Below are 17376 nucleotides of genomic sequence, written 5' to 3'. Positions count from 1 at the left end.
GGAAAAGATCTGTAACGTACTACATATTGGACACTAGGCTGGATGATATACAACTTTCAAGCTCATCTACATCAAGATGGCGTCTAGTTATCGATCGAGATGCCATGTGCTGCGTTTTGGAAAAAATTTACCAAAGGAAGTTTGCCCGGATTTTATCTTGCCAAATCTTTTGAATGTCAATTTAAGTCTTGGTAAGGTTAGATGAAAACATTACAGTCGCCAATTTCGCGATGATTTTCAGGATTTGGTCGCCAAAGTGAAAAAGTTAGTCGCATTGGCGCCTGTATTAGGAGCAATTTCAACTCAATGAGTGGATGTGGGGCTGGAGCGTTTTGCGTTTCATATGCAAAGCAAAAATCGAATGCAAATATCTCCTATCTGACATTACTGATGTAAACTTTACCTAACATAATAAATCAGGAACTTTGGTTAAAAATGGGATTGACGTAGGCCGCCACAAAAGAATTATGTGATTGATCTCACCTAAATCGTCGAAAAAACTAAATAAGGATGACTTGAGTGACTTTGATTGCGATTTTGGGAGACGTGGCAGTTTAACTGAGAGAATTGGGTGTCACTGTCATCCTGACGAAACGCTCCAGCTTCCAATTGCGGATCTGGGCTACTCCAGTCTTTGCGAAGAGAACCTATATTAGTGATACGTCAAAAAAAAAGGATATATTAAATGTGATTCAATTGGAGAAAAAAAGAAAAAAAAATATAAGGAAGAGCGAAGAAGGAGACGAGACGAGGTAGTTGATGTTGAGGAGAAAAACGGAGGGTCAAATACAAGAACGAAGAATTTCAAAGATCTAGTCGTCGTTGCTCAGGCTTGTGGACGCTCACTTACCAGAGTTACAGTGACGATGGCGTTCGATTTTCGCTTTGATTTGATGCTTCCACTCCGAAAGGAAAAAAAAAGACCCTTTCTATCCTAAATGCAAAGCGAAAACGGTAGGCCTCCATCTTCTTAGCATTGCGGAGTAATTAACAAGAAGAGGCTTAAGAGGACGAATATTTAAAAGACATCATCCAAAATAAGTTTTGACTTGATTGAAGTAATGGTAAAATAAAATCCCACGGAAGTATGACGGTGCTAAGGCCGGAAAAAGCTCAGATATCACATAAATTTGGAACAACTTTGTGAAAAAGTAGCAGGGTTGCACTCCTTGACCGGAGGCAAGAGGTACAAGCAGCCTTTTGTCAACAGGTAGAGGACCAGTCTATGGTGCAAGAGGTTATTAAGTAGATATATATTTGAAATGATACAATACAGGAGAAAATTACTGTGTTTCTCTTCCCGTACAGGTAGTCAGGCCGTTTTGTAGCCCAACTATTCCCCGGCTCCAACGGCATTCACCTCCAAGAGGATACCCCCCAGTGGGAATGATAAGGAACGAGAAATTTTTCCTAGGGTAAAACACAGTGAGCGAATTAAACATCTTTGTACACAGACGAGATTTTCCTTAACTACTTCTAAAGCATTATATATGCACGCTGCGAGCTTCTTGGCCACAGTATTTTCTGTTATTCTTAGTGAATCTTTTGTTGGCTTCCTGGGCCAGGTTCGTGTTTGGTCGTCCTTGATATCGCCGAGGAAAACTAATACAGGTAGCATTGCAATAATTACGTCCCATCGCTGATTTCGCACTAAACAACCAAACAACTGTAAAACTGATAAGCTGACTGACTGATGTGGTTTGCTGTCTGGATCACAGAATGAGTGGTAAATAGAGGACCATACAAGTGGTTGTGTTACCTCATTTGAAGTGTTTCCTGACAGCGTACAATTCATTTCAACTAATAAATCGTAACTGAGAGAGCTGTGATGTTTTCAAGGTCAGTGGGTTGAACCTACAACGTTGGTGAATCGCATCGCCAACTTACAGATAATCCAGCAGATGCATGTCCTGTTATGCCAAAGAAGATACCGGCAGGGATTTAATTGGCCCAACGGGAATGTAAATTGAACGACCGAGTGTTTTTCCTTTCATGATGTTTAGGCGTCTTGTTATATCTGTAGACAAACATTAAAAAGATAATTAAACTCCCTATCAACTAAGTAGTCCTTTGCTCGTAAGCTGATGGTACTGGACCGCAAAATCAGACAAGAATCGATTTAAAGGGAAAATGGTGGCTTTATCGCAGAAAGGAAAAGAACGAAAAAGCTGTCCACCATAACAACGTCAGTTTCTCAGATTATTTTCTTTGCCGAAAGATATATTTCGAGAAATCTTGAGGTTAAATTAAAATTGCTTACCTAAACTCCCCATCAACATCAAATGTCAGAGAGAAATCTAATTTTCCCTTTAACTCCAGACCAACAGCCGCAGCCGCTATTCAGCCTAACCAATTCGGTTCTATCTCAAGCAAGACATAGTCAGTTCGAAAAAACATATCAAACGCGACTTGTAGCTTGGCGCTTTCCGTTGACAGTAACTGAGGAAACTGACACATTTTAAAGAACATAATTTGGGGGAAAGAAACTGCGGAAGCAAACTTTACAGAGGGTCGCAGAAGCGGATGCATTGCACGCCTAATTTGTCTCACGAGGTGTGTGTACAATGAACTTTTGCAGGAACGTGTTAGAAAAGAATGCCTGCTACCTTGTGAATGGGTATTGCCGTCGGTGTTTTAAAACTTGCACACACGATTTCGGGAAATCGGAGAGGTAATACTCAGTCGCACGAGGACGAGAGAGGGATCGCTACCGGTTGGGCTAGTTCATGAGGGCAGTGAGGAGCGTTCAGTATGAGAGTTTATATCTACGCTTAGTAATGGTTCCATTTCCGATCCAATTTGGCCAGAAATTACTTCCACCAGAAGAAAATTTCCCGTGGGAGTAGACTTCTACAACCTGAGGTGTGAGATGATATGAGATGGTATAGTTAGCTCAGATAAATAACGCAAATGCCAAACAAACCGCTGAATTAAAAAAATGACAACAACCAAAACCAAAAGGACACAGGTCAACAAATACAGCTTCATCTAGCTCGAATTCAAGCTGGTATGAACACACCCAAAAAAATCTCGCGATCATGAATTTTATGGAAGCAATAAATAGAAGCACTCTTTGCAACCGACCACGCTATCTCTTATGTAAGTATTGAGTGATCCCTCCATTTTTTCTTACTTAAGATGCTTCGTGCTTTAATTTGTTTAATCTAACTCGGCCCTTAAGACGAACATTACCTTTGCAATGAAGGCTTTACTAGGTCTTCCAATTAATTGAGTCATTGAGAAAATCAAACAAACTGCCGACCTCCATCCTTTGGTTTTGACAGAAAAACAAGGCCTTTCGTTGTTATCCCCTCCGCAATACAGGATACTGATCTCCTAGAAAGTCCTTTTTCTCACTTTCCTTGTTAGTCTGGGAGCGAGTAAAAAAGTATATTAACTCAAACGAAAAACGTAAGGATTAGTCGGAGCCTGGCATCCAAGGCCCGGATTTCAGGGTTAGAATCCCTAACACTTTACCAGCTTAGTCAACGGCTCGATCGAAATTCATGCACAATAATTGGGAGATATGTTTTAGTTCTATTGGACAATACTTTAAAAAGAGAAAATGTGGTGGGGCTAGAAGTGGTTTTCGAACAAGTTCGGCTTTTCGGTCATGGCTTCCTAGTAGCCACGATGGATTGCCTTCGGTCAATCATTTGGGACTTTGTTGCTCACAATTTATCTTTTTGTTGTCCGATAAGTAAATTACTGAGGTCACCAGTAATCATGCCAAGGCTAGCCAACCCCATAAAGCAATTCATCTATCTAAAAAGTCCATTGAACAGTAAATCAAATAGGTGTTTACTTTAATAAGTATAGGATGTGTGCACTTTTTCACACAGAAGGCATCAGAGAGAAAATGTCACTCCTGAATAACAATGCCAATGATGGCCATTAGTGAACAGCTTTTTCCTAAATGAAGTTTACGGGAAATCGTTGCGTTTGGGGAAAGGAAGGTGATTATTTTTCCCTGTCAAAGTGTCTCACACCCCAATGTATACTGGTGCAAATATGCCATGTAGTCTCAGACTTGGACCCGCTCTGATATGTAAAACAAGGCCTCCTCAGTTAACATCAATACCTTGTGCCTTTCCAATGAGCGTTTGCCTTCACATCTCTGCAAATTTTCGTTTTTCCAAGTCAATCGGTGTTGTTTACGTTCTAATGAATCTTTAACAATAGTTCTCGAATGAAACCATCAACTGCGTAGGGACACAAACTATTGTCACCTTTCTTTGGGATGGTATTGTTCTTTTCTATTAACAGGTGAAAACGTTGTGGACAATGATTTTTCCAGTGTCCATATGTGTGACCACAGGCACTTGTATATCCCTAAAAATGATGATTAACAAATCTGTTTGAATTTTTGTGAGTTTAGTATGACTTTTCGAACCAGAAAAATATCTTGCAGGTCCTGATAGGTTCTGTGTGTCTGTTTATCAGTATCTGTACCTTGTTTTTGCTCCCTTATTTTGTCTTTCATGCACCTTATGAGGAGTTATGCAAGCGGCGGTCATTAAATTCGTAGATATAACTAAATGATCTTCAGTCATTTACGACAGTGTTAACGGTGGTTGATACAAAAAGGTGTATTACCCTACCATTTGAGAACAACGCGCAATTACCCGACCCTCATCTAACGTATAAATGTTGCCTGTGATAACGTCCCGCAGGTGCATCTTGATTAGGCTCATCCTATGCAAACAAGTCGAGTCGGTCGTCTACTTGCACTGCAGCGTGACTTCGTCGTGTAAAAGTCCGCATACTTGTATAACGCTCTTCTATACCCTGCTGGGGCGCGTCAACATCAGTTGAAAAGGACCTTTCAAGACAACTAATAAATTTGAACATTGAATGCTATTGATAGGTATGTTTTTAGAGATGGCCTTTGGCTGTTAAATTGATACTTAAAAACAAAGGATTCAGTCCAGTAAGATTCTCAAAAAACAAAGTTCACAACAGGTAACCAGACGGCTTATCTTCCATTTGGTATTTACATGGAGTATAGTTCTTGGAAAATAATTTGAGAAAAATTTCCAGTGACACTTAGTAAGGCAAACTATGTCCGCCATTGACAGTACTGACGACTAATTTCGCTCATGCCCCTTTAAAGAATTATTAACGCAGAGCCTTTTTAAAAACCACACCTTCTCAAGTATTGTAAATGATCGACGACTCTTGTAAAGTTGTGACAGACCATTTGATAGTCATTAAACTCACCATCGCTGATTGGCTTCTTTGACAATCTATGCATAATACCTCCCCCCTTGCCTGAGGACTACACAGTATGTCACCCCTTTTGACACTTTCATGACTTTTGGTGTGCAACAAAACTAGCGACCACCCTCTCTTGATTTGGCAAAATCAATCTGGACACGCGATAAACGAGAGTCTCGTTAGCCCTCCCCAAACTTCACGTTTTTAGCAAACTCCACAGTATTTGGTCTCCTTTGAGGATCTGGATAATTCACTTAAATTTCCCGCCTGGACACTTTAGTCTCATTCCACGACCTGCACTGGTTGTCGTCCTGTTATGAGGTTAAGGTAATAGGTAACATATATAATACTACCTTCGCAGTGGTGGATCCAGACCTTGGGATGTTTAAGGATAAGGGGGGGAGGGGCGTGGACGGCGCGGTGCAGTTGGCAATTAGAATGAGGTAGAGCTGTTGAGATTTTCTAACCAAATATACTCCCAGAGGTCTATAGAGTATTATTTTATTCCAAACAAAGAGTTTTCATGCTTAAATTTTCTCACCCTACTGGCAATGCTACTAACAAGTTAATTATCTAGTTATGCTATCAAAAAGAGTTTTGCTACAAACTATTGTTAGTTTGCTATTTACACTTAAATATATGTACCATTACTTTCAACTCAGGGTTTTTGACTCATGAAGTACTACGTTAAACTGTCACTAAATATAATAAGCAACGATACAGCAACAGAAAAAAAGATTAACAGATCTTACTGTGATTTTATGACATCTTTCGAGATCGCTGCATTCTTGACCAGGATTCAATGGTTGCTCCTCCATACTTTGAATCCAGTTGCAATTAACCTACCTCTACAAATTCACTCTCTTGTTTAAGAAAAGATTGTGAAAAACACTTATCGTGTGACGATAAGCATGGAACATTGAGGGTGTAAAGTAGTATTTTGAGCTATTCTACCAATCAATCGTGCCCAAAGAACTATGATGCATGGCAGCAGGCATATGTTTTGTTCGGTTTTTCTTAGGCAAAGCAATTTCCACTCAGTGTCCTTCTGCTCGTAGCAGCACAAATGGATATCGGTTAAACTGGTAGAGAAAACCCAAACAAAAAAAAAAAATAAATACACAGAGAGTTATGAGCATAAACCGATGCGCAATCCAGGTAAAACTACTGTTGGTTTGCTTTGTGTTTGAAGCGGAGAGTGCTCCTGATAGTCAGGGGCCGCTAGATTTAAGATAGTTATAATTAAAAAGGGTAAAACAGCGCAGCATAAAACAAAAAACCAAAGAAACAAGCAAAAGATAATCCCGAAATAAATATCTAAACCAGCTGATAAGCAACACACGCTAGTACCGCCCCGCTATGAGTGCAGCATAGTGTTGATGTGTTCACACCACGAATTATTTTTATCCTCTTCACCTACCATTATATCTCGTGAACAACGTTCGTCTCCTATTGTATAACAGTGGTAGTAAAACCAAGCGGGACAACTTATTCCTGGAGGCCCCGCGGCAAAACCTCCGAGGCAGGAGCGTGAACTGTCCCACCATCCACAAAATGGGTCTGTCACGCAATCAGCACAACTTTCGTACTTTCCACAGAAGGAGTAAGTGCAGCCATGACCCTGCAGAAACATCCATAAACGTTCCTGCATTAGGCTGCGTTAGAAAAGATAATTACTACTGTTCTCATGCGATCAGAGACAGAACCAATGGGTCCTCGAACACAATGGTTGAAAATTAATGAAAGCACAACTACTGGTGTCCTTTTGATCAGACTAGGATGCTAAAGACATTTTTAGAGTCCTAAGTGGCGACTAAATTTCCAAAATTAACCTAGCGTTTCCAAATTGTGTTTCAAATGTGCTGGAAGCTCAACCAAAAATGCTGGCTTCCTAGATCTTGCACATTAATGGGAGGTTATAGCACGATCTCACTTCTCCTTCTTCCATCTGTTGGTGATCTCTCTAAATGAAGTAGGGGCAGTGAAAGAAGAGATTTTTACGAAAGCATCAGCTTTTCTTAAATTCGTCTTATGATCACACGTAAGCGACCGCCTGACAAAGTTGTTTCAAAATGATGGTATCCATTGTCAAATTATGTAAGACGAGAGAAGATTTTCCGCGGAACATCAAAACGCGCTTTAAGATAAGTTTCGTACGAGTTTAGAAGGTGAAGATGAACATTACAATCATAAAGACGCTTGAGATCTGATTTCTAAGAGATAAAGATTAAGACTCTTGATAATTTTCTGAGAGCGCACTAAATCACCCACACACAGAACCAGCCACACAAATCTAGTTTCTATCCAGTCAAGGCTGATTCCAGTTTTTTAAAGTGGCCCTGTCAAACTTGCTACAGTCAACACAGTAATGAGCTATCATGGAATTGAATAGAAATGCCACTTACTAAATATCCGGGGTAGCATTTGCAGACATTGGGACCCATGCATTCACCTTTACCAGAAACAGTTATGCAAGTCATGGCAGTGAAACTTGGAACAGTCTTCTCCAGTCCATCCGGGATAACAGAAACACGTAGCACCTATACAGTCCCCATTATGGAAACAGCTGTTCGGGCAGTGGATAACTATGAAGCCAAAAAGAAGTTTATCCAGTTGGTACCTGCTTCCTTCATAGGTAGTAAGCATATCCCTAAGACATGATGTACAGGGCACGGGAGGGGAGGGGGGGGGCTGAATGGAAATCCTTCCTTCCCCTCGGTTTTTACAGTAATTCAATACTTACAGAAATATTTAACGTAAATGGATATCCTATTATTTAATCTACATGAGGAAATACACGTTATAGACTCTGCATATCAAACATGCTTCTCTGTGGCGTGGTGCTATGCACAGAAGTGCTTATCTTGTTATGATAGTAACAATTGTAATGATAATATAGCGCGTTATAGGAGGCAAAATTATCGACAGAGTACGCCTCAATGGTAATGATAATAATAGCATTGTTGCTCATCGCAGCTATGATGATGAAAGTTTGATGGTTTTGTCTTTCAATTTAGAGTCACTAGTACACGCAGATGAACAGTCAAGCTATCAATTGGGGATTGCTGCATTTCGACAAGCTTACTACTTTTTTTTGTCAGGTGATGTGGTCTAATGATTTCGTATCGATATTCATCTAGCATGATCATTTCATACAACGAAATAATTCATTTACCAATTATGATATTGAGTGTGATTTACCTGGCCTCCTCACGCAGACAAAAGGAAGAAATTCATCACAATGAACTTGTGAAATATTTCCAGTGGCAGCCACAACAGGACATACTTTATTTTTCTGATCATATCCCCTATGGGACTGCAGTAAAGAAAAATGATAAGTGTCTCGAATGTTCACTGCTATTTCCTCTTGTACATCATGATTATTATTTTATTTTTTTGTCGTGAAAAAAATTCAAGAAAAAAAGGACATAGGCACCACAAAGGAGTAAATGAGACAAATAGATGGATACACAAAAATGGTGGAAGGTCTCGTCATTGTGCCTTAAGTGAACCTTAACAGTTAAGGAAGTAAATTATTTTGTTTATCTATCGTCGGAGAAAAATTACCCTATGGTAAGAACATTTCAGCGTAAAAAATATTTTGTTGCATGAGAAATTACGAAGTGCCATCCCAGCCTTTTCGAAGGAGCCAAAATGACGAATAGGTTTTACGCTTTGAACAGGAAGATGTTTTGACACCAAAACAAAACGGCAGAAAGTTTGATTTGCGGGAATAACAGTGTAAAATTATTACAATTCTTGTTTCAAAAAGTGTTAGTACGAAGACCCTCGCAACGACAACAATGCATGCCTAAGACCTTGTGCGGGTTTTTTATCCCATTTCACAAGGATGATGTTCTTTGGTCATCTATAAACAATGTTCATCGTGTAAATAAGAGTCGACACGGGTTGATTCGAGGCTATGAGCGTTATTTGGTGCCCGTGACATTATTGGGCAATCAAATTACTTGAAAAATACCTGTGGGACAGAAACTAAATATCGAGCTTGATGTTTCCTCACCTCTCTCAAAAAGCGCCTGCTTATGGTCCACAGGGAAGGCAACACGCCTGAATGAACTAAGGATTCTTTCTGTCGAAGATGCTTTATGAGTCGTTTGTCTTCGTTTGAGAGCATGGTGACGAGATTTCCACCATAACTCTACAAATGAAAGTATAATAGCACGCTGAGCGAGTGTATAGCACTTTTCTAATAAAGGAACAAAATACAGTTCGAGGAAGGCGAAACCGAGGGACTAGGAGAGGAAGCGAAGCAGCCCCCCATATCGCCCTCGGTGGAGTCGCCCCCAAGCTTAATTTCCTTGCCCCCTAGTGTATTCATTTCACCTCAAAATTCATTTCATTTAGTCTCCCGCAAATGAAAACAAGATAGAGAAAAGTAAAGCGGAGTGGAGTAAAGAGAAATAAATAAATAAAAAAAGAAAAACCACAGCCAAAATAGAAGAAAAAAAGACATAAATAGAGTGTCAGTATCAACCGCGCTTACCCCACAATATTTCTCGGCATCAGTGAAAGTGAAGGAGCCTCCTTTGTACATGTAACACATCTCATCGTCTTTAATCCATTCAGGCGGGCAAGATACTAAGAAGAAAATGGATGAGATAAAAAACTGATGAGCTGAAAATTGATAAGCTGTTTTGTATTCTAAAGTATGATAAATTGATGAAAAAAAAAAAAAAACAAAAAGCACTCAACAAAATACGGTTAATTTCGATTAACTTAAGAAAAAAGTTGACAATTTAAAACATTTTGAATTGATGAGCAGTATTTTGATAAAAAGATGTTCATTCTAAGGTGGAAACGTGAGACATTAAAACAACATGAAAGATAGACTTGGACCTAGAAAGTCCCAAAAATATTGACCTGATATAGCTGTTTGAGGTGGTAGCTTGACGAACGGCCGGAACACAATTGCTATGGACAGTCGATAATCCTTTGTCCTATCCATGATCAGAGAAGAAATCAGATTTGGTACATTCTCTCCCCACCAATTTAAAGTGGCGTTTACTTTGATTGGACTCCCTCTCATTGTGGTACTGAATTGATAACGGTTGTTAGGATTCTGCAAAACGTTTCCATGAATTTCTGCTGTTCCATTGCACAGAATAGTCGCTCCGTAGTTAACATCGAGCCCCCTTGCACCGTTCTTGTACAATGTATTATTTACAAATCGAAGACCGACAGTACTTGTTTGAGAATTATCATACAGCAAAACGTAGTGACCAACGTTGCTATAAAAGAAATTTCCTTGAACAATCGCCCATAACTTTGTTATGACACAAACGCTATCGGCTTTGCCATCCAAATCTCGTGCCAAGTTTCGAGAAAAATAGTTATTGCTCACGTTAACATTCATATAGGGCCCAGAAACTCCCTCTACGTGTAATATGCCTCCTTTGTTGTACTCTATGGTGTTTGCATGGATATGGCTGACCGGTGGTCTTGTCGTGGACAATTCATTGAGTACCTTGGAATAAATACCTCCATTGTTATTTCCAGCAATGAAGTTATTGACTATTTCAAATACTTGCTCGAAAGCATTGAGGTGAATCGCTCCTGGTAGGCTTCCTCTAAGGACTGGATTCAGACCATTGTTTGTTACCTGACAACGTTCTACTTTGAAAATATGTCTTTCACTTTGAGTCATCGTGTAATGTATACCTTGTTTCTCGTTACCACTAAAAAAACTTCCGGTTACTTGGTGTACAGTAGCAGCTGTTGAGAAAATGAAATTTACCTTTTTCTATGTACAACTCGAGACAAACAAGCTTCAAAGAAGGTTATCTTACTTTCGGTATTTATCTTCTTCAAACCTTAATGCATTAGTTTGTTTACGAATTGGAAATGTCGACTAACTTTATAGGGGAGACATCAACGAATCACCTTCCTTTACTTGGAAGTTTATCACATAACGTAAACATCATCTCTGGAAAACAATTCCTCACCTGAGGGAAGAAAAGCGTCCCCCAGTTTCTCCAACACCAAGCATATACGACCCTAACTGAATACCTGGCTGACCAAAGAACCATTTTTGTCAAAAGCTGGGATGTTTTTTAAAACCTCCCGCACAGCGCCATACATATCAACATTCACCAATTAAAAAGTTCCCTTAAAACTTAAGGAGACAATTATTTAGCTGTTACCGTGTCATTTCTTTGAACGCCATGTTTTTCGTGAAACACTGAGGATTTCATTAGCTAATGTGACGTTCACCTGTAATGTCTATGTCAATTTGAAATACATCACAACTTACATGGGTCACAACTGACGAAGGCCAGGTCATCGATTTTAATACGGGTGTAGAACTGCTCATATCCCAATAACACAATCGAGTAACTGGCGTCAGTATAGGGTAGCTCAATCACTATCTTTTTCCAGTGAGTCACGTAATCGCTAATGGAAAAGAGCAAGGTCGAATTATTACTAATGTCTTCTATCAGAAAAATGGACAGCGATGCTGATGACTTGAAGTAGCGATCATCCCGCCTGTAGTAGAACACCAAGTAACAGTAATTGTTGTCGCTGGAAATTAATGGGCTGGTAAAGGCACCGTAGCCAGAAAGCCAGTATTGCCGAAGAAATAGTAATCTCCCTGCGTAAGATATAAATCAAATATGACATTTGATTACGTCTTTGACAGCTACTCGCATTTGTTACTGTCTTAATGATAGTACTTGAAGCAGTGATACTCTTAAAGACAGGGGATGCGATTCGTTACCGAATATCTGATAAAATTTGAGAGGGTGAATTATGTGGCACCTTTAAGGTTTAGTTTCAAAACTTTAAATTGTCTACAGAAAAACATGGGGAGAACCGAAAAATCTCGTGCTTCTGTTACAGTGTAAGCGCTCATTATCACTTATGCTGAAATTGCATCGAAATATTCCCCTTCTAGATGAGACAAATCACCAAGATTTTCAAAAGCTTAAGTCCTGGGGTCATAGTTTATAAGAAATTCTCTTTTTGATCAACAATATTGAAATTGACACAGGTCCTGGCCGAGTATGTTGAATTCCTGAGGCAAAAATGTTATCAGGCGATCAACGATTTTCCGACATTGGCACAATTCTAGCCTTCTCTCTTTGTAGTTCTAACGTTTAGTTGTTTGATCGATTGCATCCAACTCAGCTGAATGTACACTTCCCTGAATTTGTTCCTTCGGTATCCATTCTTTGACGGGTCGTTTTCCAGACCATTGAGGCAGTCTTAGTAGGTTTTCTTAGAGTTCTTCAACAACTTCGCTGCGTTCAAGTGCTCCTTTATTAATGATTATCCGGCGGGGCTGATCTGGAAAAACTTAGAGTCCAAATTTTGCTTGGGCTGCTGTTCTGAAAAGTCGTCCTCAAGAACTTCCAATTCACTCGACAAGGTAGAACATTTCGCTGAGTCACCCACAGTCCTGTAATCCATTTCCAAGTTTTCGAACGAGAGAACAATATCCACAAAAGCGGCCGGAAGGAAAACGTTTTGTCGACTGAAGGAGTTCCCACCTAACCTACTACTTTGTAGAAAATTCGAGCTGTTACCTAAGCCAGCTCATATCTGGTCACAAGATAGATGAAAACTTAAGAGAGTAACGTATTCGAATGTCCTTTCTAAAATCTTTAAACTTCAATCTTCTACTACTTATCACAACTCACCACTGCCTCCTGGATAGGTGTGGTCATTAAGAAAGTTTTCAATATCCCATCGCTTCCTCAAGGCAATTCCTTCAAATTTTGATTTGGGATAACGTCTCCAGTCACAAAATCCACTGTCAAATGAGCATGGAATATCTGAGGAAAATTTGACAGAATTGTTATCAGATCCTATCGTATTGGCTCACTCTACCCGTTCACATAATACATTTACGTGTTACAGAACGGTTGTTGAACAAAGCGCAGACGTTACAGTGGCGAATCCAAAATGGAGATCTGGGGAGTCTAAGCCCAATCCTCTTCAGACTTTTGTGTTTTTCCTGCCACTTGTATGAACTAAAGTTCTTGCAAAGACACAATCGCAACTTTTTCTCAACTTGAAGTATCTAAAATTAACTTGTCTTGAAATTTTTAGTTTATTTTGGCTCTAGAGTGAAAAAAGAGTCGAAATAGATCAATATTTCCTGATTCAAAATTGGACTCCACATGCCTCTTTACAAACTCTCCATGTGCGGCCTCTGCTCTATGTACTGGCAAAGAAAGGAAAAGCATTGCCTATGACAAGGATGACGACATTAATCGATAATGATAACTAAAATGCTGACTTTAACGACAGTGAACGCTGACGATAACGATAAACATAACGATTGTAATGTTAGGATAATGATAATGGTTATGATAATAATAATAATGATAAAAATATTACAGCTACTAACCTTTGATATCAACACGTTGAACTTGAAAAAGCATTTCGCTACTGTACCATCCATAAAAGTGGACTGTAAAAGAATCCCACTTAATCAAGTTTCTTTTAAAGAGTGGACGTGGGCTCCTATCACTGGTCGTCAAGATGTCACGTCCATTAGGCAGTTTTATCCAAAAAGATCTAATATTTTTTTGGACTAGTAGCTGAATAGCAAAGCCAGCACTTGCCTCTGTTTGAACCTTTATTTGGCAGGATACCTCCAGATCCGAGAAAGACACGAATGGTACCCCAAAGTAAACGAATACGTCGTGATCCATGACATTCACCACTTTTTGTGGGGAGCACAGATTAACTTTCCCGTATGAAATAGTATTAAACCAATCACCGAAGGCTTCATGAAAACTCAGTCCAAACTCATTTTTTATCGATTTGACGTTTTTAAGTGTAACATTGTTTTTCGTGCTGATAAAATCAATTCCATTTCCTCCGGTATTAACGAAGGAACTGTTCATTATAATCACCTCTTTTTCTGGGAACCAAACCTTCACACCACCAGCTATGCAGTTAAGAACAGTCACATGATTTACTTCTGCAACGTACTGAATCATTTCAATGGCAGCAACGTTTTGGCCATGTTTCTCGCCACAGTGCTCAATTCTTAGATGTTTTAAACTTGATGTTGACAGGTTCAAAGCGTTTCTAGCTTCGCGAAGAAATCTGATATTTCCCCAAGGCCTTCCTTCGCCACAGTTTAACACAAGATGACACGACATGTTGCAGCTAAGGTTTTGGAAAGATAAAGAGCATTCTGCTAAATTTGACTCACTTCCTTTACACTGAAGAGCGGCACAAGTATCCCAAGGGCCGGACGATTCGTGATGGGAATGATTGATAGACAATGGTGCTTTATAGCCCAGGTTTTCACATATCAGTTTTGCGTCATTAGTTTTATTGCCCTGCGTCTGATTGAAACACAGTGAGGTCCAATTCCAGTTGTGAAGTATCTCTACACGTCCTTCCCAAGGGAACTTACCTCCGGCTAATCGAATTTTGAGAGAATCGTCATCTTTTGTAGTTTTTGAAAGAGAAAATTTGACAGGTTGATTCTCATTTCCGTTCACAAATAGTGAACCAAGAACCAACATGCCGACCCCTGGCATAAATTGCACCACAACACCAGGATCAATCGAAAGTGAAGCTTCAGGCAGAATAGTGACATCGGACACAACTGTATAGGGACTTTTCTCTTTTCTTAGAAGAACGTTGGATAATATCCTTCCTCCCAGACAGCTTTTCGAGAGGGCGTTATAGGTGGTATTTTCTTGCGAACCCTTTATTCTGTTCCCTGCATTACTGATGTAGGGACGAAAAACAACGAATGTTTGTTCGTAGTTGTCTTCAGCATCATAGATTCTCTCCTTGATTTCTTCCTCGTCATCATAACCCCAGACGTTTAATGTAGCTTGTGCTGTGCTGCCATGCGAGGAAGCATGAGTGCTTACACAAACTTCTTTTGAGAAGTCTTGGCTGCTAAATCTGTTGAAATTGATGAAAACCGTTCTCCATTCCGTAAATCCAGAGACTTTTAACTGACAGGCTGGGGAACTTGATGATATAGCCACGTTGTTCAGGAGCGAATTGTTCATAAACATTACATTCTTCATGTCAATGTTCCATCCTACAACGTATGCACACTGGAGGAAAACCATAAACTGTCCTTTATTAAACTTAAGGATGTTGTCAACAATTGCGATTTCTTTACCTATCCTCTGAATCTCAATGACTCCACAATTCAGGCAGCTGTTGTTTGTGAAGACGTTACTTCTTATAGTTGCGCCTGAAGGAGAGGTTTTTCCTATATAAACGGATCTCCCATGGTTTTGTTTGAAGATGTTTCCTTCTATTATCAAAACGTTTGTGCCTCCTATAATGTCTATGACGCTTTTATCTTGGCAAAAGTTGAACAAGAAACTATTGTTTCTCACAAATATTTCAGGAGTGTAGTATCTATTCGTATAACGCGTAGTCAAAATAATAGGACCTTGAGTGTTATTCAGGAAAAGGTTACTGTCAAATTGCCATGGATTAGAGTGTGGAGACACGTCGATGTCTATTACAGGGCCTCGGTTAGCATAAAATGTACAGTTTGTAAAGGAAGTATGGGATGAACAAGGCAAATAGCAACCATAATTAGTAAGGGAATAAACAGAAGATGCCTTATTCCATCCAAAAAATACCTTGGTTGCAGAAAGTTTCACTTTGGTATATCTACCATCCAGAAAAAGGCCATATCCATTGCTATGGAAAACACCACTATTTTCAATATTAATTGTTTTTTCACCGTTCGTGTCCACATATAGTCCATTTTCGGTCGAGTTAGAAGTCTTGGTGTTCTCGATATTCACGTTACCTGAAAAAGAAGAGAGCTTGATTCCAATCTTGTTTCTAACGAACTGGCAATTCAGCAGCTTCAAGCTGTTAACGTGGGAAAATGCTGTCGATAAACCATTCTTGGGTGAGTCTCGTACGTCCGTTTTTTGGATTTCAACTATTCCTGCGTTATCTCCACCCAAAAAAATTCCACCTTCACTGTTGTGGCTGAAATTGCTTTTGGATATAACAAAGTTTGGTGATCTGATCTTCGTCTTTCCACCACCTGTTCGTTGAAAAGAAAAATAATTGTTTATGAACACAAATCAGAGCCTTGCACAACTTTTTTCTGACATAAAGCATGTCTGCGAAAAAAAAAGAATTAAGGGTAATTTCCTTCGATCGCGATCAGTAACTGACTTTTTAATTAGTATTCAAAACTTCTCATTAATTTCATAACATAATCAGGTGATGAAAGTAGTTATTAAATAAACTTTAGGCCCTTTGATCACAAAAAAGGCATTCCGATCCTTGCAGTGCAACTCTGCCCACCTCATTACGAGTAAAGGGGTGCATTTGACAGCCTCACAAAATACATTAATACACAACAAAACTCGATTATTCAGATCATGATCAAATTTTAAAAAAATGTTTTTAAAACAGCAAAATGGTGAATCATCATCCTCAGTGATGACTTATGTCCTTTTGTTGAAAATTGAAAATCACCAAAGGATCCATTAATGGAGTACTTTTTCTTGAAATGTCACCACCGATATGATCGATCTCCTAATGAAACAGTTCATTTCCTTAAACTTCTCTTTACAGAGGTAATAGGATTTGTTAATCACAAGTATGATTGCAGACAGAATCGGACGACACGAAGTCCTGTCACCAATCAACTAAAACTATGAAAAAATTTGAGGAAGGACCAAGACATCGGTTATACCTTTTCATAAAAAAAACCAAAGTGAACTCGGCGAAATGCGAGAAAACGGCGCGCGCACATGACGCGATCTGTCCACTTAGACAGATCACACTGTCCAATTATAAGCATGACGCACACACTATCCTATAAGTGTCCAAATTGTGGTCAAATTCTTTCACAGGGAAGACGAACTGTAGAATTTGCCTAACCCTAACTGTGTGGCTTTAAGGATCTTTCGCAAACAGCGTCCAAATAGCATCTGGAGGCACGGTTCAAAGCCCGTCGAAGCCTAAAGCATATTTTTGTAATCGCAAAAATTGCAGTCTACCGACGGAGATCGTTGCTTAACCTGATATGTTTAAAATAATAGCTGAACTTACTTTTGATGAGGAACAATAGAAAATGCACCGTGTCGTCTTCATCCGGATATCCATACCCTTTCTCCAGCAGGATTGAGCTATTGCCAGTCATCCAAGCAGGACGGCTATACCATTGTAACATAT

At 39.5% G+C, this 17376-nt stretch overlaps 1 protein-coding gene across 1 annotated transcript; it reads right to left on the bottom strand.

Annotated features, from left to right (window-relative positions):
• Positions 1 to 6574: 6574 nt before the first annotated feature.
• On the bottom strand, positions 6575 to 17374 carry LOC136284235 (protein bark beetle-like). Its single transcript, XM_066174087.1, is given in 11 exon segments — positions 6575 to 6838; positions 7623 to 7673; positions 7675 to 7802; positions 8419 to 8533; positions 9239 to 9376; positions 9722 to 9816; positions 10099 to 10950; positions 11489 to 11827; positions 12876 to 13010; positions 13589 to 16234; positions 17254 to 17374. Coding segments are annotated over 11 exon segments (4884 nt in total).
• Positions 17375 to 17376: the final 2 nt, after the last annotated feature.

Source organism: Pocillopora verrucosa, chromosome 11 (assembly GCF_036669915.1).
Source record: "Pocillopora verrucosa isolate sample1 chromosome 11, ASM3666991v2, whole genome shotgun sequence".
In the NCBI taxonomy this organism is placed as follows: Eukaryota; Metazoa; Cnidaria; class Anthozoa; order Scleractinia; family Pocilloporidae; genus Pocillopora; species Pocillopora verrucosa.
Note: the sequence above shows the minus strand (reverse complement) of the source record. Positions and strands in the feature narration are given on the sequence as shown.